Source organism: Gymnoscopelus microlampas (assembly GCF_963454915.1).
Source record: "Gymnoscopelus microlampas genome assembly, chromosome: 22".
In the NCBI taxonomy this organism is placed as follows: Eukaryota; Metazoa; Chordata; class Actinopteri; order Myctophiformes; family Myctophidae; genus Gymnoscopelus; species Gymnoscopelus microlampas.
This window is the reverse complement of record NC_139959.1, coordinates 18,253,911-18,268,448: the sequence shown is the minus strand read 5'-3', so window position 1 is coordinate 18,268,448 and position 14,538 is coordinate 18,253,911. Positions and strand designations below refer to the sequence as shown.

At 41.7% G+C, this 14,538-nt stretch overlaps 1 protein-coding gene across 1 annotated transcript in view; it reads right to left on the bottom strand.

Moving 5' to 3' along the window:
- LOC311038540 (contactin-associated protein-like 2) overlaps positions 1-14,538 on the bottom strand; it is a gene marked incomplete at its 5' end in the record, with an annotated part of 239,631 nt that overhangs the window by 101,351 nt on the left and 123,742 nt on the right. Inside the window, one exon of the mRNA XM_084048113.1 lies at positions 11,855-12,004. Coding sequence (XP_083904239.1) covers positions 11,855-12,004 — 150 coding nt within the window. The remainder of the gene's footprint in view (positions 1-11,854; positions 12,005-14,538) is intronic.

The following is a 14,538-nucleotide window of genomic DNA, read 5'->3' as shown; positions in this document are numbered from 1 at the left end:
GAGAGGCAAGAGGGAAATTTATTCAGTATAAAATAATTCATAGATATTATTTTACACCGACTAGATTAATTAAAATGGGAATAGCAGATAACAATACATGTTGGAAATGTAATGAAGAGGTTGGCACATATATGCATATGATATGGGATTGTCGCTTAGTATATCCATTCTGGTGTAAAGTTCTAGAATATTTGGAGAAATGGGTGGAATTCACTCTACCCCCACAACCGCGGCTCTGTCTATTAGGTGATAGGGCAGCGGTTCCTAAATAACAACAAATTCACCATTGTAAAAGTTGGACTTGTTACAGCTGCCAGAATCCTGCTGCGGAATTGGAAGACCCCTAGAACACCTGAGCTTAAAGAATGGAATGACGAAATGATTAAAATTACATCATATGAATATATGTTGGGTAGAGTGAATGGAGAAGGAAAGATGAAGGACACATGGGACAGATTTTGGACATATATGAACCTTCTCTGAAATTGGGATTGCTAGACAGCATTTATTTTGTATTTTGTTTTTTATTTCTTGGAATGGCTGTTCTATTGTTGTTTTATGCTGTATGCTGTTTTGTACCACTGAAGTTACATATTGTACCATATTGAAAAACAAATAAACATTTGAATTACAAAAAAAAAATATTTGTGTAAAAGTGGAGTGAAAAACATTACTAGTTACTTTGCAGAAATAAATTATATTGTAAAACATACATTAACCACTTCAGCCCTATTTTATACATAGGCCGATCTACAAGCTCATAACACTCCCAATCGCGAAGCGTTGTGAGCTTGTAGATCTGCTATTTTCAAACATTTTAGTACTTTTACTTTTGATACTAAGTATATTTTTACTTTTGTTCTTTTACTCAAGTAACATTTTGAGCACAGGTGTTTTACTTGTAACAGAGTATTTTTATATTGTGGTATTGCTACTTTTACTTCAGTAAAATATGTGAGTACTTCTTTCACCACTGCGTATTTGTCTATCCTCTTATTTTGCGAGGATGTCTCCGTCTCTTGACAGGTGCCGGTTCCCAGCGTGGATTGGCTGACCTCCAGCTCCTGTGGGTAATTGACAGATGTAGTTTCCAACACAGATTCTCAGTGACAGCTTTCGAGGGTCAATTTGTTTGACAGCGCTGTCTCAATTCCTCCCCGTCCTCCAAATGTTGCCATTCGCTTGTTAAATTTGTGTGTGTTAGAAACTGGCAAAACAGACCTTTTTGCCTGTCTGTATTTTTTTTGTTTTGTTTAGGTATAAGTTTGCAGGAAGCCATGACTGTCAAGGTTGGTGTAGCCTTATAGCCTCCTAATACTGTTTTTTCCAATAGCCTTTCTGTTTTATTATGCAGTAGCACATATACATACCCCTAGCATGGACAACTGTAGGGGTGAATGGACAGTCAAACACTGATGGCTTGTTTGCTATTTTGGCCATGGGTTCACCCCATAGAGTTATAATATATCTAGAGGGCGGACTGCCCCGTCCCCAGTTATTAATTTCGATGAAAGCTGCTCAGTGGCGTTTGAAGCAACCGGAAGTATAATATTGGGTCCATTGGGTCTATGCAATATTGGTTCAAATAGGCATGGCCATCGAGTTATGAGCAGGCGCACAAACGGTATAGTAGCATTTTAAATGGGGAAGTATTGCATTCTCAGATTGACCACCAGGCGACGGCCGCTTCACTGTTCCACCGCGGAATATTTCTCCACGGAACCCTAACACCATTTCTCCCAAAGAACATGGATCGTTTTGGTTATGAGCCCACTTGTTTCTATAAAGAGGAAGTTAAAATGTTACTAACTTTCCGTGGTTTTGTCGGCTCCGAGGACGCTATTGTTAAATGAGTGTCGGTTTGTTTCCAGTGGGAAGCGAGCGCACAGATGTAAATCCGGCCCACTACATTTGATTGGGTAAAGCGTGGCCTGTTTCCTGATCTGAAGACGCGCCCACTTGTAAGCTAACGTGCACAAGTTCTGAACGGGGCTCCCGACAGATTCAGTAGCGCAGCTCTGAATCTGTTTTTGAGAGATTAGGTTCACTATACTTTCTCAATATCTTTTACCCATATAGGGCATAACACGGAAGCAACAAAGTGTTGTGCCTGTGCCCGTGCGTGTGTATGCGTGGCATGTCTGCAGGTTCACATGCATGCTTGCACACAATTGAGAAAAAGTAAATATTTGGATCCAGGACCTGAATCCAAATATTTACTTTTTCTCAAGACTTTTTTCCCCCTCCTGTCATGCTCACCATCTGTCCCCTCTCCTTTACATCTGTCTGCTGTCTAACCAACAGAGAGAGAGAGAAAATAGAAGTGAGAGATAGCGAGAGAGAGAAGAGATGTGAGAGAGAGAGTAGTACTAGTATAGTGACAGAGAGAGCGAGAGAGAGAGAGCGAGAGAGAGAGAGCGAGAGTGAGCGTGAGAGAGAGAGAGAGAGGGGGGTGATAAAGAGTGCAGACGACAGCTTGCAGACAGTTCTTTGAGGATCAGGTTGCAGAGCTGCCTTCCTGACAGGTTGGCAGATGAAGAGGAGAATGGATATTATCATGTGTGGATGAGAGGAGGAGGTACAAATGATGGATACGTGTGTGTGTGTGTGTGTGTGTGTGTGTGTGTGTGTGTGTGTGTGTGTGTGTGTGTGTGTGTGTGTGTGTGTGTGTGTGTGTGTGTGTGTGTGTACGAATACTCTATCGATCTGAAAAAAAAAAAAAATCCTAAAAACTAGAAGAATTCATGTCATAAAATAAGCATACCCAGATTTAAACAATATCAAAACTGAATGAATTTCATCCATAGAGTTCATCTACGGAATAGGAACGCATACCTCCCCAAGTTCACATACTAGGGAGATTGGAGTTCAAAAGACTGATTGCCTGGTGAAAGAAACTGTTCCGCATCCTTTCCGTCCTGGCACTGATGCTCCTGTATGGTTTCCCAGACGGCAGAAGGGAGATCAGACTGTGAGAGGGGTGGGTGGTGTCCTTGATGATGTTAGTCGCTCTCCTCATGCATCGTTGTTGGTATAGTCTGCCAGGGATGGCAGCGAGGTACCAATAATCTTTTTGGCTGTTCTCACGGTCCTGTTCAGTTGTTTTCTCTCCTCAGCTGTGCCGTTACCGTACCAGGAGGTGAAACGGTAGGTGAGAAGGCTCTCGATGGCACCTCTGTAGAACATGGTCAGGGCTGGAATGGGAAGGTTCAACTGTCTTCAGCTGACGGAGCGCTGTTGGCTTTGACTTTGTGATGGCAGTGGTCTTGCTGCTCGGGTCCAGGTTGTCTGTCAGAAGTACTCCAGGAATGTTGTACTTGTTACCTTCTCCACAGCTGAGCCATCGATGGTCATTGGATGGTGTTGTGGCCTGATCCTCGTCCTGAAGTCGACAATCATTTCTTTTTTTTTTTTCTGTGTTGAGGGGCGAGATTGTGCGTTTTGCACCAAACTGCCAGCTGCTTCACCTCCTTTCTGTAGTCCGTCCATCCGTTCGTACGTATGTACATGCGTGCGTGCGTGCGTGCGTAAAAATCCTCTTGTCAGTCACTAATTTCTCTAAGCTCATCGTCTGGAGTAAAAAAACACTCCCTGTAAAATTGACTTCAGGTTCTGCTTCTATAAGCATGGGAGGACAGGAGATGAGGGGAGGCGAAGAGAAGAGAAGAGAAGAGAAGAGAAGAGAAGAGAAGAGAAGAGAAGAGAAGAGAAGAGAGCTAAAATCAGTGTTGCCATGTCTGCTTATTATAAGCGACTTTGGGCTTGTTTTTCTGTAAAGTTGCTTGTAAATGTTTGTAGTTGTGGATTGCGTTTTTTGGGGCTTGTATTTAAAGTGTAGCTATTTGCTTTCACATTTCTTAAATATGTTTAAACCAGTTCTCAAACATTTGAATGTCAAGATCTTTTTGAAAATAGCGAGCTTGTAGATCGGCTATTTTCAAATGTAGCCTATATAGGTTTAAAGAGCTTGTTTAGCCAGTCACTTCTTTTGGGCTTGTTTTCATAGGCCTGGCTGCTTATTTCTCTCACAAAATCTGGCAACAGTGGCTAAAACAAGTCAAGTCAGGAGCAAAGAGAGAGGAGCTAAAGAAAAGAACAGAAAAGAACCACAAAGAATCACAAACAACTCATACACACTTCCACTTCCATTTCTAAAGAAGAATCACAAACACCTCGACTTGAGAAGTCATGTGTGACCGCCTGATGTGTGCAGGGCTGTCAAGTTTCACCCTTTGAGAGAGAGAGTCACGCAATTTAACCTCTTCTCAAGCCACACGCGCCATTTTACACGCTCATTTAGTAATTTTCCCCTCTCACTTCTTTAAAATATTTCCATAACTTGCTGCTTGCCGTTAATGCCGTAGTTCGAGGGCAGGCGTGCTTTCAACCGCGGTGCTCGCCGTGAGGTGGGGGCAGTCCATTTGGTTACAGCGGACATTTGGGATGGATAAAAAAGAAGGCACGCTGCGTCCCCTTTGGTGTCCCCCTATGTCATTTTCCATACCAGCGCCCCTGATGACAACATACACAGTTACACACTAGTGCGCTGCGCGGTTATATGATATCAAGGCAATGAAGCGACGTAAATATTATATTTATATTTGTATTATACTAGAGGTCCGGCCACCCGTAGGGCGGCAGGGCCCCTAGCCACGCACGGGGCTCTAGGTTATTTTGCTTATTTTGGGGTACCAAAAGCGTGGGACAAAAATTTCCAAAAGTTTTTTTTTTTTTTTTTTTTCTAAAAAACATATTTTTTTTCCCAGGGGGTCCCCGGACCCCTGTGGAACATGGCAGACCCCTTCGGCTGTTTTTTTAATATTATAGAGGGGTGTTGTGATTTATTTCATATCAATGTAATTTCAGTAGTAGTTAAAACAGTTAAAAAAGGAATGTATTAATTTACAGTTTAAGAAACACATATTATTAATTCATTGCAAAGTAAAAAAGATTTTTTTTTTTTTCTAAATATGTATTTTTTTTTCCTGGGGGTCCCCGGACCCCCTGGGGGTCCGCGGACCCCTGTGGAACATGGCGGGCTCCTTCGGCTGTTTTTTTAATATTATAGGGGGGTGTTGTGATTTATTTCATATAAATGTAATTTCAGTAGTAGTTAAAACAGTTAAAAAAGGAATGTATTAATTTACAGTTTAAGAAACACATATTATTATTTCATTGCATATTGTGTGTATTTGTTGCAACCTTTATTGTAAAGGAACCACCGGAAGTGCTAAGCTATTCATTCCGTGTTACATAACACTCTGAGATGGTACATCCGGTAGATTTGTCGTTCGTGCTGAAAGCACGTTGATTGGGGGAGAGGGGCCACTACCATGATCCGAGGCTTCTGCTGGCGCAGTAGGCCGCGACTCCTGCGAGCTGCGTCCTACTCCATTACTCGCTAAACCGGAAGTCCTGCAATATTATTCTTCACAGTTTACCTCAAAGAAAGGTAGGCCATAATATTGTTTTGTTGTTGTTGCTGGCTGGGTGAGGATCATAGTGGAAGAATGTGTGTGTGTGGAGCGAGCGGGCGAAGTCCGCTGATTTCATGTTTTTGCATGAAGCTGGTTGCTTGTTGCTCGCGCGCAATCTGGCAACACTAAGGAAAGTGACAAACAGACATGGTAACACTAAGGAAACGTACAAACAGACATTCTCGCGCATGACTGTAGAATGAAATTGCATAGATAGATAAATTGCAGACCTCTTGCCACTCTTAGATAGGCCTTTTAAAACACCATTCTGTTTGCCGCTGCCTTTTACACAGTTATTTCCCTTTCTCTCCTGGTCGATTTCCCAATGAATGGATTGGGACGCTTTTTAGTCTTGCTTATTTACATGCTAAGGTGAAGCTATTGTTATTGTTATTGAAGTTAATCAAATGGAAAGAGGCGAGTCACTATAAGTTAAAACAAACAAAAGATCAAGACCTTGAAACTGCTTGAATTAAAGGAGGCCCATAATCTCAGAGTTTGAACCTTGTGCTCTGAACAAAACAAGACATACACTTTATGTTTTGATATTATTGTTCTGGTTCTAATCTTGTTACAGTATCACTGAGAAGAAATATGGTGTTGAGCAAAGGTGCTTTTCATTATGTTAAGAGTTGCTGATTCATGCTGATGTGTAAGCATGACTGGAAGAAAAATAAATGCATTAAAGGAAGAGGCTGCTATATGTTCTTAAAAGGCTTTTTTGAATGCATTGCCATTTTATAAATAGGCTAAATTCATTTTCTTTGTTACAATTGTATTCATTTCTATTTGTGCTGGTCAACACTATATATAGAATAGCAGGAAACTGTTTTTTAAGTTGCAAAAATAATTGGGTGGAGAGGCTGCCTCAATAATGACAGAATAACGTCCGACAGACTATTCCTAATGTAGACTTGGACTCTGTGTATTATAATATTTCTAGCAATTGATAATATTTCAGGCACTAGAGTAAAGCAGTGAGAGAGCACAAGGAGGCCGACAGTGCAAGAAGAGCAGCTGGCATGGGGGTGAACATCACAACAGTCTTAATGTTAATTTAAATTGAGATATTCCTCTAAATCAACGTTTAAAAAAGCCAAAAAAAAGATTGACGCCGAACCAAGGTCGCCGACTAGAAGCATCCTCTCCCTAAAGTCTCACTCCTAAGTTATCTTGAAACTTGGCAGCCCTGTGTGTGACAGCATGATATGTGACAGCATTTGGAAGTGATCACATAAAGTGAACACTTGGTTCTTTTTTTAAAGTCACAGGCACGCTCAAAGGAGCGCCCCATGTGATCACAGCCTTATAATGTCTACCAGGTGGTACATTTCTATCTAAAACCAGCATTCACAAAGGGCACTTACTGGCAGCTTCTGACAATGTTTTAATTAGGGGGGGAATTGTAATTTTCTTGAAGTGGCAAAGGTTTTATAAATGAAGGAAATTATGCAGTAAACAGAGAAAATGCTTTAATTAAAAATAATTGCACATGATGTGCCAATTTCACATAATTTATTTGTGCAGGAACAATACAAATCTACACTATTACCAATGTTAGGGAAATTAGTGTGTGTGTGTGTGTGTGTGTGTGTGTGTGTGTGTGTGTGTGTGTGTGTGTGTGTGTGTGTTTTGACAAAATGACAGTGTACACTGCCTCTCTCAATCAAAGCCTATATCAGTACCTGTAATACAAATAATACAAAAACAGCTAATTAGCGTGTTGTTTTGGTGTGTGTTGTTGCCAAGCAATAATAAAACTGCTAATTAGTGTGTTGTTGCCAAGTAATATTAAAACAATTAAATGGAATGTTGTTTTTGTGTATTAGTGTGTGTGCAGTGGGCATGTGCCACCTGCAATCTTCAGAGTCTGCATTGAATATACAAGGATATCTGCACAATGTGTTAGCAATTAGCACTATTATATTGCTAATTAGTCATCATTTGGTTTGTTGTGGCAATTGGGAATGCTTAATAAACTAATAAATATGAACTATATATTTGAAATTAAAGGGGTTTTTATTAGAAAGAAAGATGGGCGCTCGGGTGACACAGTGGTAAAGTGCCTGCATCACCACCAGGGCTGGTTGTCCGAATCCTCTTTGTCGAGCGTCTATACAAACACAATTGGCCCGTGTTCGGGAGACAGAAGCCGGGTGAGGAGGGTCATATTTGTTATTGCACGTACTCCTACAGGCTGGGACGGCACCTGTCAGGAGGACTAGGAAAGAGGCTCTACGACCCCCCGGTGGGGTCTCCTCACTGTCAGTATAGGATACAACAGCAGTGACAACACAGAAATGTGTGTGAGGAGGATTTAATCAGCATAACGAATTGAGGAGATAAATTGGCAAAAAGAAAGAAATGAGGTTGGTATTCCTGTAGTAGCCTACTTTTAATTTGACTCTTACACATTGAGAAAAGTTTCTGTTATATAAAAAACTGCTGCTGATTAAAAATTAGTAGAGGGGTTTGCGAGACTTGAACTCTTGTACTCTGTGACACATCAAACTGTGGTCAGAGAATAATCTTTTACATGTGATGTGATAATATCATATCGCTTCAATTCCTCCCCGTCCTCTAAATGTTGCCATTCGCTTGTTAAATTTGTGTGTGTTAGAATTTAGAAACTGGCAAAACAGACCATTTTGCCTGTCTGTGTTAACTTTTTTTGTTTTTTTGTTTTGTTGCAGGGAGCCATGACTGTCAAGGTTGGTGTAGCCTTATAGCCTCCTGACAGTTTTTCCCAATAGCCTTTCTGTGTAATTATGCAGTAGCATATACCCCAAAAGCATGGACAACAGTAGGGGTGAATGGCCAGTCAAACACAGAGGGCTTGTTTGTTATTTTGGCCATGGGTTCTACTTGCATGTCTATAGGCCTACTTTCTCAATATCTTGTTTTGTGCTGCACTCTTTTACCCATATAGGGCATAACACGAAGGAAGCAACAAAGTGTTGTGCCTGTGCGTGTGCGTGTGTACAGTATGTGCGGCATGTCTGCAGGTTCACATGCATGCTTGCACACATATGTGTGTACCTGGATCGAAATATTGACTCTTTCTCAAGACTTTTTTTTGCTCCTGTCATGCTCCTGTCATTCTCCCCATCATCTGAACATGATGCGAAAAGTGATGCGGACAAGCATTGGTTCCCTGCCCTCAAACTCCCTCCTGTCTAGCATTAGGGTTAGGTGAGTCAATCTATGAAAAAATGTCACTTAACCCCCAAAAAAATGATACAAAAGCTTTTTCAATGGATTCTGGTAGTATTTGACATGCTAAATATAAATAACATACTAAAAGTTTTCCAAAATATACGTCCCGTTCGGGGTTGGCAAAATTACTGCTTTCCAGAAGTTTGCAAAAGGGGATTCTGTCCTTCGGTCTTGTGCCAATGGATTCTCTATCCCAAACCAGACCACAGAGGTGATCGATGACCTTGGGTGCCAGGTAATGGCTGTCCTCTTTGGTGGAAAGTGCACAGATTCGCTTGCAACAATGCGATATAACACTTTCACCAAGAAGGTTGTCTCAGCTTCATCAACTGTAACGCCTGAACGTCTGCCACCAACTGAATCTGCAACCAAATTTCACTGTCCTAGAGCATACTACCAGATCATGGTCTGGATGGGAACAGAAGATGGTATGGATGCCCTGAACTGGGGGTGGAACCTGCAGGACAATAGATTTGTCCCACTCATGTCAACAATGAATGTTGCTTCAGACAGTCTCTTGAAGGTCATTCATTGTAACTGTTCCACTGCCTGCAAGACACTCCGCTGCTCTTGCAGAAAATATGGACTACCTTGTACTACTGTCTGTGGACCCTGTCTACTTCAGGAATGTGACAATCCACATAACAATTTTATTCCAGAGGAGCCTGAGGATGATGATGAATGAATAAAGACCACAAAAAATGTGGCATGTATTGTGTTCAACACCAAAACCACATTTCTAGGTAATAAGCAGGTAGTAACCAATTTTTCAGATATAAGGAAGGCATATTTTCCTAAATTTGTAGTATGGTCTTAAGCATGCATAGAGGTAACAGAATCAATTGAAAAATCCTTTGTAACATTTTTTCCATTTGAGATATAACCATTTTAAGCTCCCCGCAGCCATCTGGGACGCCATCTTGAAAATGGCGGCTTTCTGGGAGGTATATTTTGGTAAACTTTTAATATGTTATTTAGCATGCCAAAAACTACCAGAATCCATTGAAACACCTTTTGTATCAATTTTTTGGGGGTTTAAACCAAAAACTCAACACTCACCTAGGTCTTGAGCTCTGCAGTTGTTGTTAGCTCTGCTGTCACGCTGCAGTGTGTCTTTTCTATAGTCACTGTATGTATCATGCTACGTTGTCGCTATGCTGGTATGAACCTTAGCTTCTATCTGCTATTTTTGAATAGCCAAAGAAATCTAAAATGACAGAGATGTGTCCTCGGATTGAATGGTGTTAATGTGGTGAGTTCCGCTGTTGCATAATCAACACATTCTCTGGATATGTGATGCGAGTCGTGCAGCAGCATGCGCACGTGTTGGATTTTTGAGAGACACCTACCCTGCATGTACACCCACCACCCAAGCACCTACAAACCCACCCCACACACACCCACCCTGCAGGATATGGCAAGAGAGAGGTGGGGAAGGACATGCAGCAAAGGGCCTCAGGTTGGATTCATTTCAAACCTGGGTCGCCTGCACACCGACTGAGCCTTAATGCTATGTATACTCTAGCAGGCAGTGAGCCACCATAATTCATTTGTTTTAAGTGGTTTCATAGGAGGACTACAGTCTATGAATTTAATTACAACATAAAGTCTTGTAAACATTGGAATTGCAATAAATATTGGATAGATAAATGGAGGCAGCGTATTTGAGGCTTCTCGTATAATGGACTGAAGTAAATGACAATCTGACAGAGAATAGAAGGTGAAGGGAATAGAGAGAAAGGCTGAGGATGAGTGTGTCCTGACGGGGCTTCCAGAGTCCACACTACCTCTATCACGTATTTAAAACAAAGCGACGCACGCACGCACTTAAAATACTTCCGGCTCATGCACGAAAGACGCACACGCCTGGGCGCTCGCGTGCATGTGAATGAGCTCCGGTTGAAAGAAAGAAAGTACGTGTTTTTTATACTACAGCCGACCATCTCCTCGGGCTATAGGATCTAAACTTTAAGGTCTCCGGGAGATGGGACCCACAAGTCACAAAATTGTTATGTGCTTGTATTTTAACAATATAAATATGTTTGTTTTAAAGGTGGATTGGTGACCGCAACTAAGGATAATGCCCTCCCAATTTGACAAACTTTAATGTCAGCGGTCTGATGATACAGTAGAGAGTGAAAGTCTACCACTTCATTAAATTGGAAGACATATAGTCAAATTTGCTATTGAAACTGGGAACAGCAGTTTGTTTATTCAGCAGTTTTTACTACTTTTCCGCCCATTGGAAATTATTTGAAACTCATTTAAAACCCATTTAATTAAGCTGGACAGCTACCCCACTACAGAGCAGGCTAGTTCAATGTACTGTATATGTTACATTGTTCACTGAGCTGGGAATCCAAAAAGCCACACTAATGGAAGAGAACTCTCAATTACTTTAACCAGACCCTTACATTAACAGTTATCTTATTAAAGTCAAATAAAACACAACAAAGACTAGATATACATTCAAAGTCCTCATTCACTACAGAAAACACAACAAACAACCCCCCCCCCCCCCCCCACACACACACACACACACATTTTTAACAAGGTATTTGTTGAACAGAGCCCAAGACACCACGTAAAAAACACATATTGATCTCGCTAAAACCACATATTGCTCTCCATAAAACCACTAGGAACTATTTCTTCCAGATATTTTTTCAATACCCAACTCTGACAGGACATCTATAGACATGACAAAGTGCCCCAGAGCAAGACACTGATCCCCAACCCTCTCTGAGGTACACATGTGAGTGGGTGACCAAGCTTTTTCCGTGGTTGAACCGCCTTCCATCTCCTGTTACTGTAGGTCTGCCCCCTCCCTGGACATCTTCAAATCTAGACTAAACACACCTTTTCCCCCTAGCATTTGAACCACCCTAGACTCTAGCCATCTAGACTATTTACTGCTGTGTGTGCGCGCGCGTGTGTGTGTGTGTGTGTGTGTGTGTGTGTGTGTGTGTGTGTGTGTGTGTGTGTGTGTGTGTGTGTGTGTGTGTGTGTGTGTGTGTGTGTGTGTGTGTGTGTGTGTGTGTGTGTGTATACAATGCTGTGTATCGAAGAGTTCTGCATGAGAATGCACTTCAATCAATTGACCTTACATTCCAAACACAGGTGGCTGAATCCAGGGGTGATGGTGAGGGGTGTGGTCTTACCTCCCAGGTGATAGGTTCCTCCAGTGATGATAGTGAGGGGTGGGGTGGCGTGGACAGCCGATGATTCATCACCATCAATCATCAACATGGCGAGGTTCTCCTTGGCGACCAGTCGTACTGCGTGCCATTGACCATCGTTAAGGCCTGAACCTGCATCATCAGCAACAAAAACACCATCACAGTTCACTTCTTTGATAACCTTGATATTTGAGCTACACCTTTGCAGACTTCACACATTCACATTGTTAGATTTTCCAAGTGGCTTGTGTGTTAATTTCCCAGGAAACTGATTAAATACCTCCCAAATAGATACAAGCATATGGGTCTAACACAGCCTTTCTTGGTCAAATTTTGTTTTTAAGATTGACTTTCGCTGGCCCAGGTGTATTCGAAGCTGATGGGAGGAGAAATGATATTACCTATAAATAGAACACGATATTATCTAGGCCTGTCACAATTATTACACAATCATATGGCCTGATAATGTTACATTGGAGGTGATCCTGGTTAAAACTTCAATCCATTCAATCAATCCAACTTGTTTTAATGAATAAAACGTTATTTTGGTAAATCTGTATGGTAGAGTATGTTAATACAATATAACTAACACAACTGTGTTGGTTGGAGGGGGTCTACCCAAAAAAGGTTGTTTTGTTACCAAGCAGTCACACAAGAAACATCTCATGATGGATAAAAGCAAAGAGGTCTCTCAAGACATTCGCAACCGGATTGTTGCTCAGCATCAGAATGGAGCTGGGTACAGACGTATTTCAAACATCTGAATATTCCAGTAAACACTGTTGGGGCCAATGGCACCGCTGGGACCATTGGAAAAAGCATCACTTCACCATCAACAGGCCGGGCACAGGGGCTCCTGGCAAGATTTCTGACCGGCGAGTCAGAGGGATGGTCAGAAGTGTACTCAAAGAGCCAAGTGGCTGAACCTTCAAGCAGGACAACGATCCAAAGCACACAGCAAAGGAGACTCTCAACTGGTTTCAGAGAAAGAAAGTCAAGGTGTTAGAATGGCCCAGTCAATCACCTGACTTAAATCCAAGGAAATAATTAAAGAAAAGGGTTCACCAGAGGGCACTAAAGAATCTCTGAGATTTAAAGACAATCTGTGTGGAGGAATGGGCCAAAATACACACTTGAGCAGTGTGGGGGCGATTAGTTACTACATACAGTACAAGAAGTGTCTTGAAGCTGTCATTACAAACAAAGGCTTCTCCACTAAGTATTAAATTAATTTCAGTTAGCGTGTTCAATACTTTTTTTCCGGTGTTATGGCACTTAATTACACATTATTATTTATGGACTTGCATGTTGTGATTTCTTTTCATGTGTGGATTACTTGAGTTAAAGGTAGGGTAAGTGATATTTTTTGGTTAAAACAAAAAGTATTTTGTTAAAAGGTTAAAGCACTATATTCTGATAGTAATCATTGCTATAGAGTGTTTGTTCAGTAACAAGAGTCTCCCCGTCTCTCCAGCTCTTTAATAAACAGAAAATACATTTTCCGGTAGGTGTCAAAATCTCAGCCAATCAGGAGAAAGTACCCATTTTTAAGCTTCATTTTTATAGTGTTCCAGTTCCAATTTTGCCTGCTCATTTTCTTAGTGTCATCACTTCCAATTTCACTTGTTTAATCTATATCCTGATTGAGTTCTCTATCCTGATTGGATGAAATTGGAAATGAAACAAAAATGTATTTTCTGTTTTATAAAGAGCTGGAGAGACAAGGAGACTCCTTTTACTCCTCTCCTCTCTCCTCCTCTCCTCTGGCTTGTCTCAGTATATATTGATCTTGTATGTAATGTATAAATAAGTGGTGTCCCTCTGGCTCTCATTTATTCTTCCTTCCCATCCTAAATCTTTGGTCCTCTGAGATGTTGAAAGGGCTGTGAACTTATGGAAGGCAATTTGCCAACTGTATCAAACCTGAAATACTACATTATACAGTACCACACACACACACACACACACACACACACACACACACACACACACACACACACACACACACACACACACACACACACACACACACACACACACACACACACACACACACACACACACACACACACACACACACACACACACAGGGGAATGACTGAGACAATATAACATTATGATCAAGGGTGGTTTTCACCCAAATTTGTGCCTGGGACGTTTCTATCACTATGTTGCTCTATGGATTTCTATCCCTCCATTCTATGCATGTCAGCGTGCATGAGAGCATGATACTGTAGCGTCTCAACATCTAAGAGGAGACACGCGCGCGAGCACACACACACGCACACGCAAACACACACACTGCAGCTTAAGTGCCCCGTGCGCTGAAGTGGCACCGCGAGCGACCTCGCTGAGAAACTCAACACAGACGTGGATCAAACGCATTTCCCTCAGATATTGAGTCTTCTGAGAGTTTATCTGAGCACAAAAGCATCCAAACTCAGCGTGGAAAAAAGAAACCTTCGGTGATTCACCCACTGCTGCATGATGGTGAGACTGGCAGCCAGCAGCACGTGCTGTGTTTTCAAACAACTCCATCCCTACACTGTCAGGGAATCCCAGTGGGACTGACTTTTCCTGTGCCGGATGAGTTTTCCACAGCAGCTGTACGGCGAATGTTGGACGTTGTTCAAGTTCTTCTCGAAAGAACATCACCCCAACTTGGC